The sequence below is a fragment of the Diceros bicornis genome, chromosome 17 (genome assembly GCF_020826845.1).
Source record: "Diceros bicornis minor isolate mBicDic1 chromosome 17, mDicBic1.mat.cur, whole genome shotgun sequence".
In the NCBI taxonomy this organism is placed as follows: Eukaryota; Metazoa; Chordata; class Mammalia; order Perissodactyla; family Rhinocerotidae; genus Diceros; species Diceros bicornis.
The window spans coordinates 34,054,556-34,072,550 of record NC_080756.1 but is presented as its reverse complement, the minus strand read 5'-3'; the positions used below and the strand labels follow the sequence as shown (position 1 = coordinate 34,072,550).

The 17,995-nt window shown below is 39.0% G+C and overlaps 2 protein-coding genes across 2 annotated transcripts in view; one reads left to right on the top strand and one right to left on the bottom strand.

Moving 5' to 3' along the window:
• The window catches only part of LOC131416219 (fatty acyl-CoA reductase 2-like), a 358,729-nt gene that overhangs the window by 40,701 nt on the left and 300,033 nt on the right, over positions 1-17,995 (top strand). The window lies entirely within an intron of this gene.
• Positions 1-17,995, bottom strand: part of LOC131416220 (fatty acyl-CoA reductase 2) — a 77,390-nt gene that overhangs the window by 23,240 nt on the left and 36,155 nt on the right. The window contains exon 4 of the mRNA XM_058558583.1: positions 15,871-16,050. Coding sequence (XP_058414566.1) covers positions 15,871-16,050 — 180 coding nt within the window. The remainder of the gene's footprint in view (positions 1-15,870; positions 16,051-17,995) is intronic.

The window sequence follows — 17,995 nt, the reverse complement described above, 5'->3', positions numbered from 1 at the left end:
GTTTGAGTGCCTTTGGACCTGCGGGTGTCATCTTCCAGCACTATCTCATATTTCATTTTGGGCTGTCTCACCATAGGGTTTTCAAGGTAAAAAATAAGTTTAAAAGAAAGAGGAAAAAAAAGGAAAATACAGCAGTGGTTTACCATTGCTTTCTGCTGCTGTCCAAAGCTCCTGTGCTCGGGTCTGTGGTGTCACAATCACCAAACACCAACGAGATGTAGGCGCCCCTGTGGCTCCTAGAGCAAATTAAGCCTGAACTATCGCTGGAGGCAAAACTGATAAAACTGAGGCTGTCCTACTTTGGGCACATCATAAGAAGGCAGGATTCTTTAGAAACAACAGTCATGCTGGGAAAAGTCAAAGGCAGCAGGAAAAGAAGAAGACCAAATACGAGATGGAATGGCCATAAAGGAAGCCATAGGCATGAGTCTACAGAAGCTGAGTAGGGCTGTTGAGGACAGGACATTGTGGGCATCACTCATTCATAGGGTCAAAGCCAACTTGACAGCACATAACAACAAATGTAGAAGCTAAATATAAAGGCAGAGAGAAGAGTAAGAAGGGTGACATAATTACATGATAAAATGTCTGTGGTAGTTGGGATGAGAGCAGAAGACAACTGCAGGTATAAGAACCAGAAAAATTAGTTGCTTAATGCTAATTAATGGCCATGCTTGTCACAGTAATGAAAAGCATTAACTAAGCTATTATTAAACTGTGTTTGTGGTTGCATGCTAAAATTTTTGTACGAACACAGTCAAATTTCAACTTTGGGGAATGGTTTAGGACCAAGGTAATTCTGGAAGTTTTCAGATATGGGCTGAAGGAAGGGAGCTGAGGCCTGGCAGTCTCGGGCTGTGGGATGGACAGAAAATGGGGTGAGCTGAAGAGGCTGGGGCAGGGATAGGGGGTCAGGTTTATGTTCGCAATCCCCTTCCCTTTACTAACAACACTGAGCAGTATCCCTTGGGCCTATGCCATGGGATAGTTCCAGGCAAAAAGTGCAAATCTTCTTTTATTTCCTCAAACTGGAAATCTCATTAAATTGGTTTTCTGGCAAAAGAAAGCTTCATTTTTCTTTTTCCTGGATAATTTTCCTTTTTATTGTCTTTTATTTTAGCCTTACCTAGGTATAAGTGACAAATACAATTGTAAGATATTTAAAGTGTACCTAGTGACAATTTGATATATGTTTACATTGTGAAAGGATTCCCCCCGTCTAGTTAAGAACCCATCCACATGGGTGATTTTCTTGAGATCACAAAGCCCAGGGCACTGCTTCAAGATCATCTTGTTGTCTAACTCCTGGTTCCTTTTTAAAAAATGAGGACCACTGGAATACTAAGAACAATGACAGCTGCTAGGCCCCATGGGGTCACTGGTAATAAAAATTTCCAGGGGAAATAGAAATCTTGGAAATAGAAAACTCTCGGAAAGTAATTTTATTTTAATCAAAGGCCAATTACAAGATAGAGAAGAACTCAGAGAAAAAATATTTTCTTAAAACAAAGCAACTAAACCTGGATTTAGGTGAATTAATATTTATTCAAAATAACTTGAATGCTGTTTGTTATTAGAAAACTTTATAGAATTCTATCTGTTATAGGAGTTGTTGAAACAGTCATGAACAATGGTGTAGTTGGTGGGGGTTGCTGGGCGTTATTCAACGAATTATTCCAAACTTGACACATAGGGCTTTTTTTCCAAGTTTTATTGAGAAGTAATTGACATACATCACTGTATAAGTTTAAGACGTCCAGCATGATGGTTTGATTTCCATATGTTGTGAAATGATTACCAAAACAGGATAAGCTAACATCCACCTTCTCATAGAGATACAATAAAAAGAAAAAAGGACAGAGGCTGAAGCCAAGATGGCGGCATAGGCAGACTCTGAACTCACCTCCTCCCACGGACACAGCCAATTTACAACTACTCGTGGAAAAATTGGCCTGAGAGAGAACTGAAAACTGGATAAGAGGACTCCCGCAACAAAGGACAATCCTAATTGAGGTGGAAGAGGCAGAAACTCCCTTCGGGAGAGAAAAAACGCCGCCTTTACAAGCCGCCAGCTTCACGGCCGTCCAGGAGCCGCCCACAGGTACGCAGCCCTCCCTGGAGGCGCGGGGCCCTAAGCCGGGAGCACCCCCACTGTGGGCATTTTGTGGACCCAGCACAATCGAGACGAGTGGCATAATATCTGGCTTTGCCTGCTACTAAAACATTTGGGAGTACCCCCAGAAAAGCTGGTTCACAAAGAAAGTAAAACTGGCTCTTAAAGGGCCCACGCACAAACTCACTGGTTCAGGAAGCAACCGAAAATCACCAGAAAGAAAGGTGCACAGTGCTTTGGTGAAAAAAGACTCACCTGATAGGCCCGGAGTGCATCTCGGTGAGAGGTGAGACCTCTCCAGGGTCTGGGATATTGGCGGCGGCCATTGTTGTGGCCTGGTGTGGGCGTGCTGACACAGACGCCATTGGAGTTCTCCCTGGGGCCTGCTAGCCCAGGTCTGACCCACCCACTAGAGCACCGATTGAATCCAGCTCAGCCAGGGCAGGCAGCCCACACTAGAGACGGGCCCCACCAAACAACAAGCCTTCAGGCAACTTGTGGGCCTGCATAGATTGGTGACTGGATTCTCTGCAGCCTGGCAACTGAGCCGACTTCAGTGGGGCAGGGCATGCACAAGGAGCGGGTGGAGAGTGTGGGGCGGTGGTGGAGTGTATGGGGCTCCCACCATGGGGAGACTGGGTCTGCTTCTGGAGGTCGGGGCATGCACACTGGGCAGGACTGTGTTGACTGTGTGTGAGGACCTGTGGGCGGCAGGGCTTGTCAGCTGCAGAAGACTTGTGCTTCTCAAAGATCCACATAGGGGGCTTCCCCACCTTCCAAAGCCTGAAACAATTGGGTGCTCCCGTGCCTGAGGCCAGCCCCACCCAGCTGCAATACTCAGACAGCTGACAAGAGACCTAAAGGCTGGAGGCTTATAGCAATTGTAAGCCCCTGAGCCTAACAACTTGCCATGCTGGGGGCCTACTCACTTAAAATAAATACTGCAACACAAATGTGGTATAGGAACTTGGAGCCAACTGTGCTGGGGCTCCCCACACCTGATAAAGAGACTGAAGGGCCCACAACAACTACAAGCAGCTGAGCATTACAACAGCTGGCCAGGAGCATAACTCGGCCTAACTGGGTGTTTACAGGGAGAGCAACCAGGCCACAACAGAAGGACACACGTAGCCCACATAGGGGTCACCCCTGGAACATTGAGAACTGAGGAAAGCACACTGGAAGCCTCCTAAGGCATCACTTACATAAGGTCATCTATCCAAGAGCAGGAGACGTAGCTGACCTACCTAATACCTAGACACAAGCACAGGGAAAGAGGCAAAATGAAGAGGCAAAGGAATATTCCAAGTAAGGGAACAGGACAAAACCCCAGAAAAGGAACTAAGTGAAACAGAAATGAGCAACCTACCCGACAGAGAGTTCAAACTAAGAGTGTTAAGGATGCTCACTGATCTGGGGAGAATAGATGAACTCAATGAGAATGTCAACAAAGAAATGGAAGATATAAAAAAGAACCAATCAGAAATGAAGAATACAATAAAGGAAATGAAAAATTCACTAGAGGGACTCAAAAACAGAGTAGAGGATACAGAAGAACAGATCTGCGAGCTGGATGAAAGACTAGAAGAAATAACCCAAGCTGAACAGGGAAAAGAGTAAAGAATTAAAAAGAGAGGACAGTCCAAGGGACCTCTGGGACAACATCAAGTGCACTAACCTCCATGTTATAGGTGTCCCGGAAGGAGAAGAGCGAGACAAAGGGGCAGAGAATCTACTTCAAGAAATAATAAATGAAAACTTGCCTAACCTAAGGAAGAAAACAGACATCCAGGTACAGAAAGCACAGAGAGCACCCAAGAAGATAAACTCAAAGAGGACCACACCAAGACACATGATAATCAAAATGTCTAGAATTAATGATAAAGAGATAATCTGAAAAACCGCAAGAGAAAGACAAGTTACATACAAAGGAAGCCCCATAAGGCTATCAGCTGACTTCTCAGCAGAAACCTTACAGGACAGAAGAGAGTGGCATGGTATATTTAAAGTGCTAAAAGAAAAAAACTTACAGCCAAGAATACTCTATCCAGCAAGGTTATCATTCAAAATGGAAGGAGAGATCAAAATTTTCCCAGATAAGCAAAAATTAAAGGAGTTTGTCACCAAGAAACCAGTGCTACAAGAAATGTTAAAGGGACTGATTTAAGGGGAAAAGAGAAGACCACAAATAGGAAAAATGATCTATTTCCATGATAAGAGAGTAATGGATACAAATGCTCAAAAAAGAGGTTAGATATGTATGAAAAACATAAAAGGAGGGAGGAGGGGAGTTAAAGAATAGAGCTTTCAGGCAGAGGTCAAACTAAAGAGACCATCAATTCTGTTTAGAAGGAGAAAGGAACAGAGAAGGACTACTAAAACACTAACGGAAAAAGAAAAAAGTTAAAAAATGGCAGTAAGTACATACTTATCAATAGCTACTTTAAACGTCAATGGACTAAATGCTCCAATTAAAAGGCATAGGGTGGCTGATTGGATAAAACACCAAGACCCATATATATGCTGCATACAAGAGACACACTTCAGACCTAAAGAGACTCACAAACTGAAAGTGAAGGGATAGAAAAAGATACTCCACGCAAATGGCAATGAAAAGAAAGCTGGGGTAGCAGTACTCATGTCACACAAAATAGACTTTAAAACAAAAACTGTAAAAAGAGACAAAGGGCATTACATAATGATCAAGGGAAGAATCCAACAAAGGATATAACACTTGTAAATATCTGCGCACCCAATGTAGGTGTACCTAAATATATCAAGCAATTATTAACAGACATAAAAAGAGAAATAGAAAGTAACACAATAATAGTAGGGGACTTAAACACTCCACTTACACCAACGGATAGATCATCCACACAGAAAATCAATAAGGAAACATTGGCCTTAAATGACACACTAGAACAGATGGACCTAGTAGATATATACAGAGCGTTCCATCCAAAAACCAAAGAATAAACGTTCTTTTCAAATGCACGTGGGACATTCTCCAGGATTGATCACATATTAGGCCACAAAACAAGTCTCCATAAATTTAAGAAGATTGAAATAATACCAAGCATCTTTTCTGACGACAATGGTATGAAACTAGAAATCAACTATAGGAAGAAAATCAGAAAAGCCACAAATACGTGGAGATTAAACAAAATGCTACTGAACAACGACTGGGTCAATGAAGAAATTAAAGAAGAAATCAAAAAATACCTGGAGACAAATGAAAATGAAAATACGACATGCCAGAATTTATGGGATACAGCAAAAGCGATTCTGAGAGGGAAGTTTATAGCAATACAGCCCTTCTCAACAAACAAGGAAAATCTGAAATAAAAAATCTAAAAATGCACCTAAAGGAACTGGAAAAAGAAGAACAAACAAAGCCCCAAAGCAGTAGAAGAAAGGAAATAATAAAAATCAGAGCAGAATTACATGAAATAGAGACAAAAAAAAAATAGAAAAAATTAATAAAACCAAGAGCTGGTTCTTTGAAAAGATAAACAAAATTGACAAACCTTTAGCTAGACTCACCAAGAAAAAAAGAGAGAAGGCACAAATAAGTAAAATCAGAAATGAAAGAGAAGTTACAACAGACACTTCAGAAATACAAAAGATTATAAGAGAATACTATGAAAAGCTATATGCCAACTAATTCGACAATCTGGAAGAAATGGATAAATTCTTAGAATCATACAACCTTCCAAAATTGGATCAAGAAGAAGTAGAGAATTTGAATAGACCAATCACCAGTAAGGAGATCGAAACTGTAATCAAAAACCTCCCCAAAAATAAAAGTCCAGGACCAGACGGCTTCCCTGTTGAATTCTACAAAATTCAAAGAGGACTTAATGCCTATCCTTCTCAAACTCTTCCAAAAAATTGTGGAGGCGGGGGGGAAGCTCCCTAACTCATTCTACGAAGCCGACATTACCCTGATACCAAAACCAGACAAGGACAACACAAGAAAAGAAAATTACAGGCCAATATCACTGATGAACATCAATGCAAAAATCCTCAACAAAATACTAGCAAATCGCATACAATACGTTAAAAAGATTATACACCACTATCAAGTGGGATTTATTCCAAGTATGCAGGGATGGTTCAACATTCACAAATCAATCAACGTAATACACCACATTAATAAAATGAAGAAGAAAAATCACATGATCATCTCAATAGATGCAGAGAAAGCATTTGACAAGATACAACATCCATTTATGGTAAAAACTCTGAATAAAATGGGTATAGAAGGAAAGTACCTCAACATAATAAAGGCCATATATGACAAACCCACAGCTAATATCATCCTCAATGGTGAAAAACTGAAACCCATCCCTCTAAGAACAGGAACCAGACAAGGATGCCCACTGTCACCACTCCTATTTAACATAGTACTGGAATTCCTAGCCAGAGCAATCAGGCAAGAAAAAGAAATAAAAGGGATCCAAATTGGAAAGGAAGAATTGAAACTCTCACTATTTGCAGATGATATGATTTTATATACAGAAAACCCTAAAGAATCATCCAAAAAACTTTTAGAAATAATAAACGAATACGGTAAAGTTGCAGGATACAAAATCAACCTGCAAAAGTCAGTTGCATTTCTATACTAACAACAAAGTAGCAGAAAGAGAAATTAAGAATACCATCCCATTTACAATTGCAACAAAAAGAAAAAAATACCTAGGAATAAACTTAACCAAAGAGGTGAAAGAGCTATACACGGAAAACTATAAAACATTGCTGAAAGAAATTGAAGAAGACATAAAGAAATGGAAAGATATTCTGTGCTCTTGGATTGGAAGAATTAACATAGTTAAGATGTCCATACTTCCTAAAGCCATCTGTAGATTCAATGCAATCCCTATCAAAGTTTCAACAACATTTTTCACAGAAATAGAACAAAGAATTCTAAAATTAATTTGGAACAACAGAAGACCCCAAATAAGTAAAGGAATCCTGAGAAAAAAGAACAAAGCTGGAGGTATCACACTCCCTGATTTCAAAATAGACTACAAAGCTATAGTAACCAAAACAGCATGGTACTGGCACAAAAACAGATACACAGATCAATGGAATAAAATCGAAAGCCCAGAAATAAACCCACACATCTATGGACAGCTAATCTTTGACACAGGAGCCCAGAACATACAATGGAGAAAAGAAAGTCTCTTCAACAAATGGTGTTGGGAAAACTGGATAGCCACATGCAAAATAATGAAAGTAACCCTTACCTTACACCATACACAATAATTAAAATGGGTTAAAGACTTGAATGTAAGACCTGAAATTATGAAACTTCTAGAAGAAAACATAGGCAGTACGCTCTTTGACATCGGTCTTAGCAACATAGTTTCAAGCACCATGTCTGACCGGGCAAGAGAAACAATAGAAAAAATAAACAAATGGGACTACATCAAACTAAAAAGCTTCTGCACAGCAAAGGAAACCATCAACAAGACAAAAAGACAACCTAACAATTGGGAGAAGATATTTGCAAACCATACATCTGATAAGGGCTTAATCTCCAAAATATATAAAGAACTCATGCATCTCAACAACAAAAAAACTACCAACCCAATTTAAAAATGGGCAAAAGACCTGAACAGACATTTCTCCAAAGAAGATATACAGATGGCCAACAGACACATGAAAAGATGTTCCAAATCATTAACTATCAGGGAAATGCAAATCAAAACTACAATGAGATATCACCTCACGCCCGTCAGAATGGCTATAATTAACAAGACAGGAAACAACACGTGTTAGAGAGGATGTGGAGAGAAGGGAACTCTCATACACTGCTGGTGGGAGTGCAAACTGGTGAAGCCACTACGGAAAACAGTATGGAGATTCCTCAAAAAATCAAGGATAGAACTACCATATGATCCAGCCATCCCACTGCTGGGTATTTATCCACAGAACTTGAAAACACCAATTTGTAAAGATACATGCACCCCTGTGTTCATTGCAGCGTTATCCACAATAGCCAAGACTTGGAAGCAACCTAAGTGCCCATCAAGGGACAAATGGATAAAGAAGATGTGGTATATATACACAATGGAATACTACTCAACCATAAGAAACGATGAAATCCAGCCATTTGTGACAACATGGATAGACATTGAGGGTATAATGCAAAGTGAAATAAGTCAAAGGGAGAAGGTCAAATACCGTATGATTTCCTTCATTAAGTAGTAGATAATAACAATAATAAACAAACACATAGAGACAGAGATTGGATTGGTGGTTACCAGAGGGTACGGGGGGAGGGAGGAGGGCGAAAGGTATAATTCGGCACATGTGTGTGGTGATGGGTTGTAATTGGTATTTGAGTGGTAAACATGATGTAATCTATGCAGAAATAGAAGTATAATCATGTACACCTGTATTTATACAATGTTATAAACCAATGTTACTGCAATAAATAAAAATTAGAAAAAAAAATCAATCAATGTAATCTACCACATCTAAAGGCTAAAGGAGAAATGTCATATGATTTTATCAATTTATAGAGAAAAAGCATTTGACAAAATCCAACACTCATTCATGATAAAAACTCTCAACAAACTAGGTATAGAAAGTAATTTCCTCAACTTGATAAAGAGCATCTACAAAAATCCTGCAGCTATTAAATTTATCTGTGAGAAAATGATCACTTTCCCCCTAAGATCATGATAAGGATGGTCCCTCTCACCATTCATAATCAGCATCATACTAAAAGTCTTAACTAGTGCAATAAGAGAGAAAAGCAAATAAAAGGTATGCAAATTGGGAAGGAAGAAATAAAACTGTTTTTGTTCAAAGATGACATGATTGTCTATGTAGAAAATCCTGGAGAATAACAAAAAATCTCTCAAAACTAATAACTGAATACAGCAAGTCTGCAGGATACAAGCTTAATACAAAAAAGTCGATTGTTTTCTTAATCCAGCAATTAACAACTAGAATCTGAAGTTAAAAAAAATACCATAAACAAAAGCAACAACACAAAAAATGAAACACGTATAAATCTAACAAAATATGTGCATCATCTATATGCAGAAAGCAATAAAACTCTGATAAAAGAAATCAAAGAAGATCAAAATATGGAGAGATGTTCCATGTTCATGAATTGAAAAATTCAATGTTGTCAAAATGTCAATTCTTCCCAACTTGATTTATAGATTCAACACAGTCTCAATCAAAAACCACAGGGGCCGGCCCGGTGTTGCAAGCAGTTAAGTGCGCGGGCTCCACTGCGGCGGCCCGAGCTTCGCTGGTTCGGATCCCGGGCGCGCACCAACGCACTGCTTGGCAAGCCATGCTGTGGCGGCGTCCCATATAAAGTGGAGGAAGATGCGCACGGATGTTAGCCCAGGGCCAGTCTTCCTCAGCAAAAGAAGAGGAGGATTGGCAGATGTTAGCACAGACTGATCTCACAAAAAAAACAAAACAAAACAAAAAAACCAGCAAGCTTTTTTGCAGATATTGACAAAATGTTTCTAAACTTTTATGAAAAGGCAAAGATGGAACAGCTACCACAATATTGAAGGAGAACAAATTTGGAAAACTCACACTATCTGATTTCAAGGCTTGCTATGAAGCTACAGGAATGAAGACAGCATGGTATTGCAAAAGAATAGACACATACATCAATGGAACAGAATAGAGAGCTCAGAAACAGACCAACACAAATATAATCAACTGATCTTTGACAAAGGAGCAAAGGTAATTCAATGGAGAAAGGACAGTATTTTCAACAAATGGTGCTGGAAAAATTGGACATCCATATACAAAAACACAGATCTAGACATAGACCTTATATCTTTCATAAAAATTAACTCAAAATAAATTATAGACCTAAATGTAAAATGCAAAAGTGGAAAACTGGTAGACAAAGACGTAGGAGAAAATCTAGGTGATCTTGGATTTGGCAATGAGTTTTTAATACAGCACTAAAAGCATGATCCATAGAAGAAAAAAATGATAAATTGGACTTTATTAAAGTTAACATCTTCTGTGAAACACACTGTTAACAGTATCAAAAGACAAGCCATAGACTGGAAAAAAATATTTACAAAACACATATCTGACAAAGGACTTATATGCAAACACACAAAGAACTCTTAAAAGTGAACAATAAGAAAAAAAACAACCTAATTAAAAAATGGGCAAAAAACTTGAACAGACACCTCACCAAGTAGATACATAGACAGGAAATAAGCAGATGAAAATATGCTAAACAACATTTGTCATTAGGGAATTACAAATTAAAACAAGATACCATTATACACTTATTAGAATGGCTAACATTTTTTAAAAAGCTGAAATAATTGCTGATGAGGATGTAAAGCAATAGGAACTCTCATTCATTGCTGCTAGGAATGCAAAATGCGACAGTCATTTTGAAAGACAGTTTGGCACTTTCTTACAAAACCAAACGTAGTCTTGCCAGACAATCCCGAAATCATACTCCCAGATATTTACCAAACTGATTTGAAAACTTATATCCCCACAAGCATGGGCATGTGAATGTTTATAGCAGCTTTATTTATAATCACCAAACTTGGAAGTAACCAGAATGTTCTTCAATAGGTGAAGGTATACACAAACTTTTGTATATCCATGCAATAGAATATTATTCTGCAATAAAAAGGAATGAACTATCAAACCACAAAAAGACATGGAAAAATCTTAAATACCTACTGCTACGTAAAAGAAACCAGTCTGCAAAAAGGCAAAACTATAGCAAGGATAAAAAGATCAGTGGTTGCCAAGAGTTCAGCGTAAGAGAATAAGGATTAATAGGTGGTGCCCAGGAGATTTTTTTTAGGGTAGTGAAACTATTCTGTATGATACTGTAATTGTGCTTACACGGCTATGCATTTATCAAAACCCATAGAACTTAACAGCACAAAGAATGAGCCTTAATGTATGCAAACTTTAAAACCATCATTTAGGAGGTTGGAGACACTAGGATGGAATTCAGAATGTGACAAAACAACCTAACTGTATTATGAACGTATGAAATGATCTCACCAAAGGGGATGTGGTAAAAAGTTGTTGTCCGAAGCAACTTTGGAAATGAGTGTAATCTGTAAGACTAAAGGCAAAAGAAATTGCATATCAACACCGGATTCTTGTTGATAAAGTTGCTTCCTACAAGGGTACTGGTTAACAATTCTGATACTGTTATACATGTATACTGGGATTGAACAATTATGTAAACGGATGGTGGATGGCGGGAGCCAGGTTTTTCACTGTTATAGTGGGAGGTTAGAGACAAGAAAGGAGGAGGCTAGAATGATCCATGTGGTAATGGATTAGAGTTGGAGATATTAGTATGAACTCATATTTAGCTTAATATGGACATACATGGTTACGTATAGAATTGTTTATTGGTGCATTTATATACACTAATTAGTATGCATTCATCTATTTCCTTGCAAATGTTTCAGCTGAGAGAAGTAATGACACACAAAGACAACAAGCACATCCAGTGCCTAGATCTTGCTTTCTTTCTTTTTTTTTTAATTAAGGTATAATTGACAAATAAAATTGTAAGATATTTAAAAAAAAAAAGAAAAGAAAAAAGGAAAAAAGTTTTCTGCTTGTGATGAGAACTCCTAGGATTCACTCTCTTAACTTTCCCATGTATCATATATCAGTGTTAGTTGTAGTCATCATGCTATATATTACATCCCTAGTACTTAGTTATCTTATGACTGGAAGTTTGTACCTTTTGACCACCTTCCTCCAATACCCACTCTCCCCACCACCCTGCCTCTGGTAACCACAAGTCTGACCTCTTTTTCTGTGAGTTTGATGCTGGGTTTTTTTTTGTGTGTGTGTGAGGAAGATCAGCCCTGAGCTAACATCCATGCCAATCCTCCTCTTTTTGCTGAGGAAGACCGGCCCTGAGCTAACATCAAATGCCAATCCTCCTCCTTTTTTTCCCCAAAGCCCTAGTAGATAGTTGCATGTCATAGTTGCACATCCTTCTAGTTGCTGTGTGTGGGATGCCACCTCAGCATGGCCTGACAAGCGGTGCGTCGGTGCGCGCCAGGGATCCGAACCTGGGCTGCCAGTAGCGGAGCACGGGCACTTAACCGCTAAGCCACAGAGCTGGCCCCATGTTTGCTTTTTTTCAGATTCCACATATAAGTGAGATCATACAGTATTTGTCTTTCTCTGTCTGACTTATTTAATTTAGCATAATCCCTTCAAGGTTCATCAATGTTGTTGCAAATGGTAGGATTTCCTCCTTTTTTATGGTTGAATAGTATTCCATTGTATATATATATATATATATATACATTCCAAACTTCTCAATCCATTCATCCATTGATGAACACTTAGGTTGTTTCCATGTCTTTGCTATTGTAAATAATGCTGCAATGAACATGGGGGTGCAGATATCTTTTGGAGTTAGTGTTTTCATTTCCTTTGGATATATTCTCAGAAGTGGAATTGCTGGATCATATGGTAGTTTTATTTTTAATTTTTTGAAGATCCTCCATACTGCTTTCCATAGTGGCTGTACCAGTTTACAATCCTACCGAGAGTGCACAAGGGTTCCCTTTTCTCCAGAGTCACACCAGCATTTCCCTCTTGTCTTTTTGATGATGGCCACTCTAACAGGCATGAGGTGATATCTCATTGTGTTTTTTTTTTTTTTAATTTTTTTTTTTTTAAGATTTTATTTATTTATTTATTTTTCCCCCCAAAGCCCCAGTAGATAGTTGTATGTCATAGCTGCACATCCTTCTAGTTGCTGTATGTGGGACTCGGCCTCAGGATGGACGGAGAAGTGGTGCCTCGGTGCGCGTCCGGGATTCGAACCTGGGTCGCCAGCATTGGAGCACGTGCACTTAACCACCAAGCCACGGGGCCGGCCCCTCATTGTGGTTTTAATTTGCATTTCCCTAATGACTAGTGATGCTGAGCATCTTTTCACGTACTTGTTGGCCTTGTATATCTTTGTTGAAGAAATGTCTACTCCAGTCCTTTGTCTATTTCTTAATTGGGTTATTTGCTTTTCTGTTGTTTAGTTGTATGAGTTCCTTATATATTTTGAATATTGACCCCTTAAAAGATACACGGTTTGCAAATATTTTTTCTCTTTCTGAAGGTTGTCTTTTCACTTTGTGTGTGCTTTCTTTTGCTATGCAGAAGCTTTTTAGATGGGGTCCCACTTGTTTATTTGTGATTTTGTTGCTTATGCTTTAGGTCACATATCAATACATAGGTTTTATTTGAAGTTTAAGAAGAAAAAATGGGCAATCAGAAACAGGGGTAAGATGTGGGCATATAGGTATTTTTCACATAAGACTTCACATCCCAAAATATTAGCTTACTATAGAATTCTGTCATCTATTCTTGCTTTTGTCTAAACAAAGAACAACAAAAATCCCAACCTGCATAGTATAAACAATGATCGTCTAAAGCTCTTCATTCACTCAGCAAATATTTGAGTCCCTCTTATGTGCTGGCCTGGAGAGCAAGGGGGATCAAGAGACATTCTCTTCCTTTGAGTAGCTCGTTGTCTAATGGACAATATAGATAAACAACCAGATAGTTAGAAAGACCTGTGTTAAGAGCTACGATAAAGATGAGCATGGGGTACTATGGGAGCACTGGGGAAGGCCACCTAAGCCCAAGGACTTCCAGGGGAGAGCTTTGACATTTGAGTAGGAATTAACCAGAGGAAACAGAGGTGGAAGTAGTCTCTAGAAACAGAACCACCATAAGCAAAGGCAGAGAGGAATGAGAGAGAAGAGTAATTACTTCAGTGTGACTGCAGCACAGATGTAAGGAGGGCTGAGAGAGATGAGGCTGGACAGGCGGTCCTGAATATAAAATTTTGAATAGGACTTTTTCGCTGTTTTAGAAAAACACCTTAGTTCCTTAATTGCATTCAAAATGTATTTTGTTGAGACCAAATATAATTTCTTTCCTACTTCTGTTTGGCTATGTATTTTTTAAAAAACCTCTTCTCCTTGGAGAGCAGTAAATGACAGACAGACGTAAGTTTTGTGCAAATGTCAATTACAGTTGGATCATAAATTACACAGCAACGACCTGCCTTCACCAGTTGACATATAGCGAGGGACTTTGGGAAGTACTGAATACCTGAAGATAAATCAACTCCTCCTCTGGGAGGTGAGTTTATTCTTCTTTGAACTCGCAGGGTTTTGAGTGTCTGCACAGCTTGGGAGGGAGGCCGTGGTATGGAGCACCTGGTTCAGCCTCTCACTGGGGAAGAACCGAATCTTCGTTTCCAACCTCTTCTCCCCAGGGAACTCGCAGAGACTCCTTTGCTGCCTCAGATTGCCCTGTCATCTGTCAGGTGTTACAGAGGTCAACAGTGGGGGAAGTCTCTGGAATCTCAGTGACGGGGTCTGGAACCAAAGGGGGTCTACCCCTCCCTCTCCTGGGCATAGCGATACGTAAGCACCGCGTGTACCAGAGACAACACGGTCAGAGGGCAGCTGACAGACAAACCAATTCCACCCTGAAAACGCTCCCGGGCTTTCCACATCGACTTGCCTGCACCAACTCTGGGCATCAGAGTGTCTTTTCTCCAACTCTCCTGACAAACTCTGGACTCTGAAAGGTTCCTTTGCACCAGTTAAGCAAATCATCACTTATTAGCAACTTTAAGTAACCTCCAGTTCCTTTAGATGACTTTCATTCTTCTTTGTCCTGGATATTTTTAAATGACGGATAAAAATATCTATTCTCAGAGCTGCATGAGATAAAAATGTTTGCCCCGAAAGGAATGACTTCTTGATTTAGGTAAGGCTTCATTTCAAAGAGTATATCTTAAATAGAAATACAGTTCATATGAAATTAAAATCTGACAAATTCATTGTGACATAGTCTATTTTCTCCACTGCAATACTTTTTATGGAGTTAAAAAAAGAAAAAAAATCAAGGTAAACTTGGTAAATGGAACAGAAGAACAACGAATCACAAAACAGAAACATACTTATTCTGAGACCTAGGCCATGTCCTAAGAAGAAAGCGGTTCCTGTTTGTTGGCAAGAAGAGAAAACTGCTAGACACTATGTCTCCTGCACAATAGGACAATAAGAAAAGTGTATCTCGGCTGAGTAGATCAAGAGACTGACTCCTTCTGCCAGATCTGGGAGGAATTTCTCTTCTCTATTAACCTTTTGATTAACTGCTGTTAAACACTTCTTAACACTGCAATAATTGCTTTATATAACTCAATTTATCATTACAACTATAAGATAGGCGCTACTGTTAGCCCCGTTTTACCAATGAAGGAACTGAAGCTCAGAGAGGTCAAGGAACTTGCTCAAGGTCACACAGCCAGTAAGCTGCAGAGCCTAAAGTCAAACCCTTGTCAGTCTGACTCAAAAACCGTTTTCCTGAACTTTTATACTGTATACTGTACTTCCTTTACCTCGTGACAATGCTGAGTTCATTAAGAAGTGAGAAACCACTTCTATGTAAAGTATTCCCGTGGACCTCATGTAATCCTGAACTATTTAACAAAACTGTTCTGTGGGGGTTTTCTATCCCTGTACTACCCCATCCGCACACCTGTATTCCCCATCCATCCCTCTAGACGTGGAGGGACTAGCAGGACAGGGTAGCTAAAGCTAGCACCTTTGCAAAGCATTTTGTTTCAAGGGTGTCCCACTTCGTTACCTCATTAATGAATGGCTACAAAGAATCAAAGAGAACAACAATCTGTCCACCCCTTGACCCCCTCCTTTGACCCAACTTACTCCATGGAGTCGATGATTTTTTTTGGCTCCACAGGGCATGGATAGATGACTTCATCGATGTGCTTCAGGTTACAATTTGAATAGGCAGTAGAGATATGTATGAAGGCTTCCAGCTTTGGCATCTGACTGGCCATAAGCAAGAGCTGCTGGGTGGCAGTGACATTTAGTTGCACGGCATGTCTAGAGAAGATGAAGCGGAAGGAGACACAATGAGACCACTCAGCATCCTGCCTTGCTGTACGTCACCTACTCCAGTCACTGGCAGAGCCATCTGATTTTTGTGGCTGCCTCAAAGGACCAGGAAGAAAAGTATGAGTCATGACTACACAGTTATGTGACACTTGGAACGTATTATATGTGGGTGATGTAGCCTGTGCACATAAATCTTATTCATTGAAGCATTTGTGCATATTGCATTTAGAAGTCATGGTTCTACAAACAACTGGAAGGAAAAAAATCACAATCCTCTGAGTTTATAAAGAAGCTACTTAAGCAGCCATGAAAAGAATAAAAATATGTAAATTAAGCATCGATTCAAGAAGTTGGAAAATTTAAATAAATTGGAGGAGAGCAACAGTGGATATAGAATGAGAATTATAAGTTTCTAATGCAAAGGTCCAGGTCAGACATGAAAATTGATGTCAAAATCCTAAATTTTAGCTAATAGAATAGAAAGCCACATAAACACAATATGTGATAACAATGAAATAGTTCTTTCCAGAAATACATGGTTTATACAATATTAGGAAACCTATTAATCTAATTTAATTCAAAAAGAGAAAAACTATACGATCATCTATATATATTTTGAAAAGTTGAAAAATGACATTCAATATCCATTTCCAATCGAATTTTTAAAAAATATATATATCAATGTGTTATCCTGTATCATGCTTAATAGCCAGCCCGGGAGATCTGGTGGTTAAGATTTGGCGCTCTCACCACAGCATCCAGGGTTCATTTCCAGGTCAGGGAACCACACCACTTGTCTGTCGGTTGTCATCCTGTGGCAGCTGCGTGTTGCTGTAATGCTGAAAGCTATGCCACTGGTATTTCAAATACCAGCAGAGTCACCCATGGTGGACAGGTTTCAGAGGAGCTTTCGGACTAGACAGACTAGGAAGAAGGACCTGGCCACCCGCTTCCAAAAAAATTGGCCATGAAAACCCTTTGAATAGCAGCGAACTATTGTCTGATATAGCGCTAGAAGGTGAGAGGATGGAGAAAAAGACGGGGCAGGGTTCTGCTCTGCTGTCCACAGGGAAGCTAGGAGTCGGAATCGACTCCATGGCACTAACAACAACAATCATGCTTAATGGTGAAAGTTGAGCACTGCTTTTCAAGTCAGGGCAAGAACGATGTCTACAACACCACTACTGCTTCACAGTGCTCTGAAGTTCCAGCCTTGTCATTAGAGAGGAAAATAAAACTAATGATCAGATCTAACATTGTAAAGACAGTCAGGAAAATCACTTTCAGATTATATAATTGTATATCTGGAAAACAGCAACTATACAAATAAAAATCAGAGAGTAAAATGGAAGAAAAGCACACGTTCAAACATTTAAAAAACATATCAAATTAATAATAAATGAATAGGCTCTATATAAAGAAAACCATAAAACTTCATTAAGGGTCAGAACAGAAAAATTGAATAAATAGAAAGACATATATGGTTCTTGGACAGGAAGAACCAATGTTTTAAATATGTTTTTCTAAATGAATCTACATATTCAAGGTAATCCCAATCAAACTCTCAACACTTTTAAAAACTTGGCAAAATTATTCCAAGTTTAATCAAGAATGTAAATAAGTGAGACTAGTCAGGAAAATCTATAAAAAGAGAATGATGTGTGTATACTTCCCTAATAAAATAAAAATTACAGTAATTAAAATACTGTGGTACTGGAAGAGAAAGCCTAATTAATGGAAGAAAATAAAGAGTTCAAAAATGGGAATTTAATATATTGTAAGAGTTTCCTTTCAAATAAAGAGTGAAAATAAATCATTTAATAAATGTCATTTAAGAAGTGACCATCTGTTAGAAATGTTTTAAAAAGTTACTGTACATTAACACCTACACTACTCTTCTTTTTACAGAAGTTTCCTGACTATTCCTCTTTAT